The 11,793-nt window shown below is 37.1% G+C and overlaps 1 protein-coding gene across 1 annotated transcript in view; it reads left to right on the forward strand.

The window, feature by feature from the left end:
* LOC133629704 (sorting nexin-16-like) overlaps positions 1-11,271 on the forward strand; it is a 49,772-nt gene extending 38,501 nt beyond the window's left edge. Inside the window, exon 8 of the mRNA XM_062020616.1 lies at positions 10,480-11,271. Within this exon, the coding sequence (XP_061876600.1) occupies positions 10,480-10,585 (106 nt within the window). The 3' untranslated portion in view covers positions 10,586-11,271. The remainder of the gene's footprint in view (positions 1-10,479) is intronic.
* Positions 11,272-11,793: the final 522 nt, after the last annotated feature.

The following is an 11,793-nucleotide window of genomic DNA, read 5'->3' on the forward strand; positions in this document are numbered from 1 at the left end:
ATTATCAGACTTTGAGTTAAAAAGACAACAATTTGGATTTATTGTGAAGTTGAAACAAAAGGCTCCAGTTGGGCGTAACGGCCCATATTTGAGGTGTTTTGGCCTTTTATGTACAACAAAATACTTATCAATGTCATTGATACTTCTGTTTTTACCATTGGTGGGCTTTTTCTTCCTGTATTTTATAGATTTGTTTTAATTCAGCTTATTTAAGTTTTTAAAAATTTAACATATGTTTTATTTACCGTAATTTCCGGACTATAAGCCGCACCTGACTATAAGCCGCACCAGCTAAATTTAGGGGAAAATACAGATTGCTCCATATATAAGCCGCACCCGACTATAAGCCGCAGGGTTTTGATGTGTAATTAGCGTAGTATATAGTGTAATTAGCGTAGTATATAGTGTAATTAGCGTAGTATATAGTGTAATTAGCGTAGTATATAGTGTAATTAGCGTAGTATATAGTGTAATTAGCGTAGTATATAGTGTAATTAGCGTAGTATATAGGGGTTCCTGCTACCACGGAGGGGATTGTCGGGACAGAGATGACTGTTTGGGAACGCAAAGCGTCCCATTTATTAACAATAAATCTTTCAATCATTCAATCAAACTTTCACATCTTTGACATGGCGAACAGCATTCGTGCAGAGTACAAATAATACAACGCTGCAAAGTAATACAAAGTGCTCGCCTGTACGTTATCAAAATAACCAGCCTACCGGTATATGAAAAGTCAGTCTTTAATCATTGTGTCATCGTCTTCCTCCTGCGTACTAAAACCACCCAAATCCTCTTTGTCGGTGTCGGAGAAGAACAGGCCGTAAATAAGCCGCACCCTTGTATAACCCGCAGGGAGCAGAACGAGGGGAAAAAGTAGCGGCTTATAGTCCGGAAATTACGGTAAAAAGTGGGCAACAATTTTTAGAACTTAATGACATTAAATTCACAAATATTAGTGACCAAATACAATCCTAGCAAGCATAATGTAGGTGGTACCATTCAGTTTTTCTTGCCTCATAAATGTAAAGAAATTGACAAAAGACTCGCTGCATAAGTTTGGCACAACATGTGACACAAACTGGTGCAAAGTATCTGAAAGTATAGTATGACTCCAGTAATGAAACTTGCAGGCAGAAGGATTGAATCAAGTCGTCTGGACAAATGTATTGTGCCTGTTGAACAGATGTCTTCACGCCATTTTCCTCACACGCACCAGGTAGCCCGTAAGGACCAGATGAGTAGCCCGCTGGCCTGTTCTAAAAATAGCTCAAATAGCAGCACTGACCAGTGAGCTGCCTCTATTTTTTAAATTTTATTTATTTACTAGCAAGCTGGTCTCACTTTGCTCGACATTTTTAATTCTAAGAGAGACAAAACTCAAATAGAATTTGAAAATCCAAGAAAATATTTTAAAGACTTGGTCTTCACTTGTTTAAATAATTTCATTAATTTTTTTACTTTGCTTCTTATAACTTTCAGAAAGACAATTTTAGAGAAAAAATACAACCTTAAAAATGATTTTAGGATTTTTAAACACATATACCTTTTTACCTTTTAAATTCCTTCCTCTTCTTTCCTGACAATTTAAATCAATGTTCAAGTAAAAAAAAATTTTTTATTGTAAAGAATAATAAATACATTTTAATTTAATTCTTCATTTTAGCTTCTGTTTTTTCAACGAAGAATGTTTGTGAAATAAATCTAGAAAATCTGTAGAATCAAATTTAAATCTTATTTCAAAGTCTTTTGAATTTCTTTTAAAATTTTTGTTCTGGAAAATCTAGAAGAAATAATGATTTGTCTTTGTTAGAAATATAGCTTGGTCCAATTTGTTATATATTCTAACAAAGTGCAGATTGGATTTTAACCTATTTAAAACATGTCATCAAAATTCTAAAATTAATCTTAATCAGAAAAAATTACTAATGATGTTCCATAAATTATTTTTTTAATTTTTTCAAAAAGATTCGAATTAGCTAGTTTTTCTCTTCTTTTTTTCGGTTGAATTTTGAATTTTAAAGAGTCGAAATTGAAGATAAACTATGTTTCAAAATTTAATTGTCATTTTTTTCGTGTTTTCTCCTCTTTTAAACCGTTCAATTAAGTGTAAATATCATTAATTATTAATAATAACATAGAGTTAAAGGTCAATTGAGCAAATTGGCTATTTCTGGCAATTTATTGAAGTGTGTATCAAACTGGTAGCCCTTCGCATTAATCACTACCCAAGAAGTAGCTCTTGGTTCAAAAAGGTTGGTGACCCCTGGTATAGAGTGTATTTCTTTCAAGTTAAGACTAGTTTAAAGTTATCTTCATTGAAAAGTACAATGCTTTTCCTTCAAAAATAAGGACATTTACATGTGACCCCAAACTTTTGAACGCTAGTATATTTCTGTCAAATTGAGATTTGTTGACTAAATTGTCAGTTGATTTCTGTCTCTGTCAACATGCATTTGTGTTTTTGTGTGTTTTTTATTTTTTTTATTAATCAGTCCAACAGAATAATACACAATAATACAATTGATTGATTGATTGAGACTTTTATTAGTAGGTTGCACAGTGAAGTACATATTCCGTACAATTGACCACTAAATGGTAACACCCCAATAAGTTTTTCAACTTCTTTAAGTCGGGGTCCACTTAAATTGATTCATGATACAGATATATACTATCATATATACTATCATCATAATACAGTCATCACACAAGATAATCACATTGAATTATTTACATTATTTACAATCAGGGGTGTGGGGGGGGGGTAGGATATGGACATCAAGTAGTGGAGAGAGAGAGAGAGAGAGATCAGAAGGCATAAGAAAAAGTATCTGCATTTGATTGTTTACATTTGATTATTAGCAATCCGGGGAGGGTGTTAGTTTAGGGTTGTAGCTGCCTGGAGGTGAACTTTTATTGCGGTTTTGAAGGAGGATAGAGATGCCCTTTCTTTTATACCTGTTGGGAGCGCATTCCACATTGATGTGGCATAGAAAGAGAAAGAGTTCGGAATCTGGGTTTAACGTGGTTAGTGGAGCTCCCCCTGGTGTTGTGGTTATGGCGGTCATTTACGTTAAGGAAGTAGTTTGACATGTACTTCGGTATCAGGGAGGTGTAGCGGATTTTATAGACTAGGCAATAACAGTACAATTCCAAAACCAAACCTGGCCCAGCAACATTCAGAATAGCAATCAACAGAGTCATAGAGAGGACACACAAACATGACACAAAACAATCCAAAAGTAGTCAAACAACAATAAGCAACATCAACAACAGTATCAATATTAATAAGAAGTCCAACATAACAGTGATTAAACATTGACATTATCATCACAGCCATTTATAAAAAATGTAAAGGCCTACTGAAAGCCACTACTAGCGACCACGCAGTCTGATAGTTTATATATCAATGATGAAATCTTAACATTGCAACACATGCCAATACGGCCGGGTTAACTTATAAAGTGACATTTTAAATTTCCCGCTAAACTTCCGGTTGGAAACGTCTATGTACGATGACGTATGCGCGTGACGTCACGACGGCAACGGAAGTATTCGTACATAATGTGTCACCATACAAACTGCTCTGTTTTCATCGAACAATTCCACAGTATTCTGGACATCTGTGTTGGTGAATCTTTTGCAATTTGTTTAATGAACAATGGAGGCTGCAAAGAAGAACGTTGTAGGTGGGATCGGTGTATTAGCGGCTGGCTGTAGTAACACAACAAAGAGGACTTATTTGGATAGCAAACATCTGTGATCAGGTGAAGTCCTTCGTCGCTCCGTCGATCGCTGGAACGCAGGTGAGCACGGGTGTTGATGAGCAGATGAGGGCTGGCTGGCGTAGGTGGAGCGCTAATGTTTTTATCATAGCTCTGTGAGGTCCGGGGCCGTACTTATCAAGCTTCTTAGAATGACTCCTAAGAAGTCTGCTAAGAGTTGACTTAAGAGTAAATAAATTCTTCTGAAAGCTGCACTTAAAAGTTAGTTATCAAGCGTCTTACTCACACTTTCAGCGAAGTGTAGGACTGAATCTTAAGTGTCACACTCAGAGCTGAATTACGACATTTCTATGTGCCGTAAACGCAATTTTAGGTGACGTCATTTCTGTGTCCATAGAAATGACCAATCACGGAAGGGAATCCGTTGTCTAAGTATAAAGAAATATCTTGGAAATATTGAAGTGGACAATGGGAGTGTATATTTTGACAATAAACTACAAAATAATACAAAACAAACTAGTCCCCGCCGGCACTCACGCTACCGCTCCCTCTCTTCTCTCGCCCATACACTCACTGACGTCACTCACCTCACGGCCACACACATACGCTACTGTCATAACATTTTCTTTCCAATTCATTAATTAGGCAACTAATTTGAAAGTGGTGTGGGTGGCTCTATATATACTAGCCCACTGCAGACACATGCAGAAATCAACATGGAATCGAAAAGTATTAAATCTGTGACAAAAATAATATCCGCTCTGTCTAAACGATACCGTTTGATCAGCTGCTCGTCATCAAAAAAAAAAAAGCATTGTTCCGTTCCCTGAACGTTCGCGCACGTCTCTCTCGCCTCAGTGCCATCCCCTGCTGGCAACTCCTAACCACTTAACACACCTCTGAAGGTCTCTTAAATATCGTGGAGAGTAGGAGTGATTCTTAGACTTAAGAACGTTGATAAAAAGCTTTTATTCTTAAGTTTGAGAGTAGGACTAAATTTCGCAAATTCTCAGGACTTAAGTGTAAAATGGCACTCTAAGAAGCTTGATAAGTACGGCCCCCGGTTGCTAAGTTAGCTTCAGCGTCGTTAGCAACAGCATTGTTAAGCTTCGCCAGGCTGAGAATTATTAACCGTGTAGTTACATGTCCACGGTTTAATAGTATTGTTGATCTTCTGTCTATCCTTCCAGTCAGGGGTTTATTTATTTTGTTTCTATCTGCATTTGAGAACGATGCTATCACGTTAGCTCAGTAGCTAAAGAGCTTCGCCGATGTATTGTCGTGGAGATAAAAGTCACTGTGAATGTCCATTTCGCGTTCTCGACTCTCATTTTCAAGAGGATATAGTATCCCAGGTGGTTTAAAATACAAATCCGTGATCTACAATAGAAAAAGGAGAGAGTGTGGAATCCAATGAGCCAGCTTGTACCTAAGTTACGGTCAGAGCGAAAAAAGATACATCCTGCACTGCCTCTCTAGTTCTTCACTCTAACATTCGTCATCCACGAATCTTTCATCCTCGCTCAAATTAATGGGGTAATCGTCGCTTTCTCGGTCCGAATCTCTCTCGCTCCATTGTAAACAACGGGGAATTGTGAGGAATACTAGCTCCTGTGACGTCACGCTACTTCCGCTACAGGCAAGGCTTTTTTTTTATCAGCGAGCAAAAGTTGCGAACTTTATCGTCGTTGTTCTCTACTAAATCCTTTCAGCAAAAATATGGCAATATCGCGAAATGATCAAGTATGACACATAGAATGGATCTGCTATCCCCGTTTAAATAAAAAAATGTCATTTCAGTAGGCCTTTAATAAAAACATTTAAACAATGAACAATAGTGTCACATCTCATAAGTTTGACAACACATTGTGTTCAATATTTACCACAAAGATTAAAAAAAAAAAGGTCATATTTTAGGTTCCTTTAATAGTTGAAACAAATTGAAATAATGGATCCCATATTCCAATATATGACTCATTATTATCTCTACTAAATGCAGTTGTTTTGGTTAGTTATTGTCTCAATTGAGTGAGGGGAAGATGTAGGTGGTTGGACAATAAGTCTGCCAAAAAGGAGCGATCATGTAAATGATTTATTATAATTGTGAGGAAAACATGGATCTGCAAGGGGGCTCAGACTTTGTTGTCTTGTAAAGCTTCATCCACAGAACTGTCAACATCATAAGATGTCGTCACCTCTCACTGTCACAATGCACCACTGGCTCCAAAGATCAGCCCCTAGGGCCGTGATCAGCCATTCGGTTCTGAAAGCTTCTACTGTGAAGCCATGGTGTCATGGCGTCCACACGCACATCTTTGCCCTTTTAGACCAAGTCACATGAAAGCAAGCTCATTTAAGACGTCGCTTGTTGCTTTTTGAATTGTTTCAAGTAAAGGTCTGCAAAAGTAACTCTAAGCCAATATCTCTTGGACACTTTCCCAGCACTGTTTGAAAATCTCTCATCAAATATCAAATCTAGTGCTTGAACTTTCAAACATTTTTGGCATGGGAAATTATTATTATTCTTTTTTTTTTCCCCCCATAATGTCCTGTCCAGCTTCTCAGGCAAATCATATAGCAGATGTAGATGTAGATGTAGATGTAGATGTAGATATAGATGTAGATGCCCATATCGGCTGTTCAGATGTACTTTACAAAAGACAAGTGTAGGATACTTCTCTTGTTGCCTTATTTGTATTTGACTTTATTAAATGTATTTATATTATCATTTGGTGCAGCCGGGCCGGAGCAGGAGGGGATAGAAAGAGAGAAAAAGGAAGAGAGAGGGGGGAATTGTGGGGACAAGAGGGGGATTAGACAGAGAGACAACAACAACAACAATAACAACAACAACAACAACAGAGCAACATCAGCAAATATGATGATACAAATATGATGGTAAAAGTAATAGCAAATAAGCAGTTAGCGAAAATGAAAAATAATACAGAAATGACAATGAGCATTATTACATTAAAAATTAAGCAATACAAATATCAATAGAAATAGTGCTATTGATAATAAACAATACCAACACTTTACCTTTATTATCAACAATACAATTGTTCAAATGCAACAATACATATACGTCATGATAACTTGAGATACGAAAGAATGCAGAAAAATGGAGGGGAAGAAAGAGAAGCAACCTTAACCTTGTAGATTGTTATAGTAACAATAGGTTAAGCTTTGTCAGTGTGCCATGTGTTATACCCAGTTTACCCTAGGGCAACAACGTTAATATATGTTTGATGAAACGTGATTATGTGCATGAGTGTATGTGTGCATATGTACTTGTATATGTACAGTATGTGTATGTGTGCTTGTACAGTGAATGTATATGTACAGTATGTGTATATGTATGTTTGTACAGTGAATGTATATGTACAGTATGTGTATATGTGTGTTTGTACAGTGAATGTATATGTACAGTATGTGTATGTGTGTGCTTGTACAGTGAATGTATATGTACAGTATGTGTATATGTATGTTTGTACAGTGAATGTATATGTACAGTATGTGTATATGTGTGCTTGTACAGTGAATGTATATGTACAGTATGTGTATATGTATGTTTGTACAGTGAATGTATATGTACAGTATGTGTATATGTGTGTTTGTACAGTGAATGTATATGTACAGCATGTGTATATGTGTGTTTGTACAGTGAATGTATATGTACAGTATGTGTATATGTGTGTTTGTACAGTGAATGTATATGTACAGTAGGTGTATAGGTGTGCTTGTACAGTGAATGTATATGTACAGTATGTGTATATGTGTGCTTGTACAGTGAATGTATATGTACAGTATGTGTATGTGTGTGCTTGTACAGTGAATGTATATGTACAGTATGTGTATATGTGTGTTTGTACAGTGAATGTATATGTACAGCATGTGTATACAGTATGTGTGTTTGTACAGTGAATGTATATGTACAGTATGTGTATGTGTGTGTTTGTACAGTGAATGTATATGTACAGCATGTGTATACAGTATGTGTGTTTGTACTGTGAATGTATATGTACAGTATGTGTATGTGTGTGTTTGTACAGTGAATGTATATGTACAGTATGTGTATATGTGTGTTTGTACAGTGAATGTATATGTACAGCATGTGTATACAGTATGTGTGTTTGTACTGTGAATGTATATGTACAGCATGTGTATGTGCTTGTACAGTGAATGTATATGTACAGTATGTGTATATGTATGTTTGTACAGTGAATGTATATGTACAGTATGTATATACAGTATGTTTGTACAGTGAATGTATATGTACAGTATGTATATACAGTATGTTTGTATAATGAGTGTGGCATGGGAAATAATAAGAATAACAATATTCTGTTGTAATTGAGCGTACATAGGGCCGAAAAAAAATAAATCAACTGGGATCTCGATTCACACTAATATGTCATTTTCATGCTGCGCATCGTCGGCATGACAACCAGCACTTCCTGGGCGAATGGCATTTGTTGACAAAGTGGTGACCCTCGCCCCGTCCTTGTTTGTGAACAACTGAGCATTTCATGGAAGCTGCTTTTATACCCAATCATGGCACCCACCTGTTCCCAATTAGCCTGTTCACCTGTGGGATGTTCCAAATAAGTCTTTGGTGAGCATTCCTCAACTTTATCAGTATTTATTGCCACTTTTTGAAACATGTCGCAGGCATCAAATTCCAAATGAGCTAATATTTGCAAAAAAATAAGAAAGTTTCTCAGTGTGAACATGAAATATCTTTTCTTTGCAGTCTACTCAATTGAATATAAGTTGAAAAGGATTTGTTGTATTCTCTTTTTATTTAGCATTTACACAACCTGACAACTTCACTGCTTTTGGCTTTTGTATATATATATATATATATATATATATATATATATATATATATATATATATATATATATATATATATATATATATATATATATATATATATATATATATGTATATATATATATATATATATATATATGTATATTTATATATATATATATATATATATATATATATATATATATATATATATATATATATATATGTATATGTATACACGTTAAATTATACATTTATCATACAATATTTTATGAATATATAATATTTGTCTATCATATATAGACTAGACTAGACTTCCTTTTTTATTGTCATTCAAATTTGAACTTTACAGCACAGATAAGAACGAAATTTCGTTACATAAGCTTATGGTAGTGCAGGATAAAAAAGCAATAAGGTGCATATATAAATAAATAAATATATATAAATATACACTACCGTTCAAAAGTTTGGGGTCACATGTAAATGTCCTTATTTTTGAAGGAAAAGCACTGTACTTTTCAATGAAGATAACTTTAAACTAGTCTTAACTTAAAAGAAATACACTCTATACATTGCTAATGTGGTAAATGACTATTCTAGCTGCAAATATCTGCTTTTTGGTGCAATATCTACATAGGTGTATAGAGGCCCATTTCCAGCAACTATCACTCCAGTGTTCTAATGGTACAATGTGTTTGCTCATTGGCTCAGAAGGCTAATTGATGATTAGAAAACCCTTGTGCAATCATGTTCACACATCTGAAAACACTTTAGCTCCTTACAGAAGCTACAAAACTGACCTTCCTTTGAGCAGATTGACTTTCTGGAGCATCACATTTGTGGGCTCAATTAAACGCTCAAAATGGCCAGAAAAAGAGAACTTTCATCTGAAACTCCACAGTCTATTCTTGTTCTTAGAAATGAAGACTCAAACACAAAATTGTTTGGGTGACCCCAAACTTTTGAAAAAGTAGTGTATATAAATAAATAAATAGATTACTATACAGATAAATATATTGCACTTTTCCACATGCGTCCACGTTTATGGATGCATGTTGTATTGTCTTTTTTATTTCAGCGAGTTAATCCATTTTGGGGGGAGTTGAGGGGATCATTTAATTATGATGCGTTCAAGAGTCTTACGACGTGAGGGAAGAAGCTGTATATACCGTAATTTCCGGACTATAAGCCGCACCTGACTATAAGCCGCACCAGCTAAATTTAGGGGAAAATACAGATTGCTCCATATATAAGCCGCACCCGACTATAAGCCGCAGGGTTTTGATGTGTAATTAGCGTAGTATATAGGGGTTCCTGCTACCACGGAGGGGATTGTCGGGACAGAGATGACTGTTTGGGAACGCAAAGCGTCCCATTTATTAACTATAAATCTTTCAATCAAACTTTCACATCTTTGACATGGCGAACAGCATTCGTGCAGAGTACAAATAATACAACGGTGCAAAGTAATACAAAGTGCTCGCCTGTACGTTATCAAAATAAGCAGCCTACCGGTATATGAAAAGTCAGTCTTTAATCATTGTGTCATCGTCTTCCTCCTGCGTACTAAAACCATCCAAATCCTCTTCGTCGGTGTCGGAGAAGAACAGGCCGTATATAAGCCGCACCCTTGTATAAGCCGCAGGGACCAGAACGAGGGGAAAAAGTAGCGGCTTATAGTCTGGAAATTACGGTAATCTATTCCCATCATGTGTGTTAGAGGAAATGGCAGCAACAGTTTAGAATGTGCACTTCTTCTCCTGAGAGGAACATGTGATGTGCTTCCAGTAAAGTTGAGTAGAGCTGCTGTGGCAAGAAGAAACACATGTACGTCCTCCTCCGCCTCCAAGGAGATCTGTGGATTTTGTCAGCACTTTTTTGGGTGTGACTGTCAACACTTGCAGTGACTTGATGGATCACCTCTGCTTCTCCTCTGCAGCGAGTCACGCGAGGTCCACTTGGCAAGAACCTCTGCCTGTTGGTGTGGACCTCCACCCAGCGCCTCTCCCCCCGTCATCCACGTCACCCAGCTGACGGAGCCTTGAAACCACCACAGGTCTTCTGCTCCCATTCTATTCCAGCCTGCAGCTTTCCTTTCCCTGCCTGGATCTGTCCTGCTCCTCCCTTCATGCAGATAGCACCTTTGGATCTGTCCTGCTCCTCCCTTCATGCAGATAGCACCTTTGGATCTGTCCTGCTCCTCCCTTCATGCAGATAGCACCTTTGGATCTGTCCTGCTCCTCCCTTCATGCAGATAGCACCTTTCTCCTACGTGCTGCTGTTGATAGCACTTTTCTTTCTAGGCTGTCAAAGTAGTTTTATGAAAATGGTTCTGCCACAGACGGTTCCACTTATTCCTCTATGGTTTCCATACGGCTCACAGGATATTAGATGTTATCTACTGCGGAGATCTTTTTACAGATCTGGAATCACTGAACGCAAGACACGACCTAAACTCCTTCTCTTGAAAAGACTGACTTTGGCTTCTTGCCTAAAAAATGACACTACTGTCAGTTTATAGAATCATCCCAAGAAGGTCCTTCTGTCAAAGTGTGTAGATGACAACACCAGAAGGTCCTTCTGTCAAAGTGTGTAGATGACAACACCAGAAGGTCCTTCTGTCAAAGTATGTAGATGACAACACTAGAAGGTCCTTCTGTCAAAGTATGTAGATGACAACACTAGAAGGTCCTTCTGTCAAAGTGTGTAGATGACAACACTAGAAGGTCCTTCTGTCAAAGTATGTAAATGACAACACTAGAAGGTCCTTCTGTCAAAGTATGTAGATGACAACACTAGAAGGTCCTTCTGTCAAAGTATGTAGATGACAACACCAGAAGGTCCTTCTGTCAAAGTATGTAGATGACAACACCAGAAGGTCCTTCTGTCAAAGTGTGTAGATGACAACACCAGAAGGTCCTTCTGTCAAAGTGTGTAGATGACAACACCAGAAGGTCCTTCTATCAAAGTATGTAGATGACAACACCAGAAGGTCCTTCTGTCAAAGTATGTAAATGACAACACTAGAAGGTCCTTCTGTCAAAGTGTGTAGATGACAACACCAGAAGGTCCTTCTGTCAAAGTGTGTAGATGACAACACCAGAAGGTCCTTCTATCAAAGTATGTAGATGACAACACCAGAAGGTCCTTCTGTCAAAGTATGTAAATGACAACACCAGAAGGTCCTTCTGTCAAAGTGTGTAGATGACAACACCAGAAGGTCCTTCTGTCAAAGTATGTAGATGACAACACC

This window comes from Entelurus aequoreus, linkage group LG15 (assembly GCF_033978785.1).
Source record: "Entelurus aequoreus isolate RoL-2023_Sb linkage group LG15, RoL_Eaeq_v1.1, whole genome shotgun sequence".
Lineage (NCBI taxonomy): Eukaryota > Metazoa > Chordata > Actinopteri > Syngnathiformes > Syngnathidae > Entelurus > Entelurus aequoreus.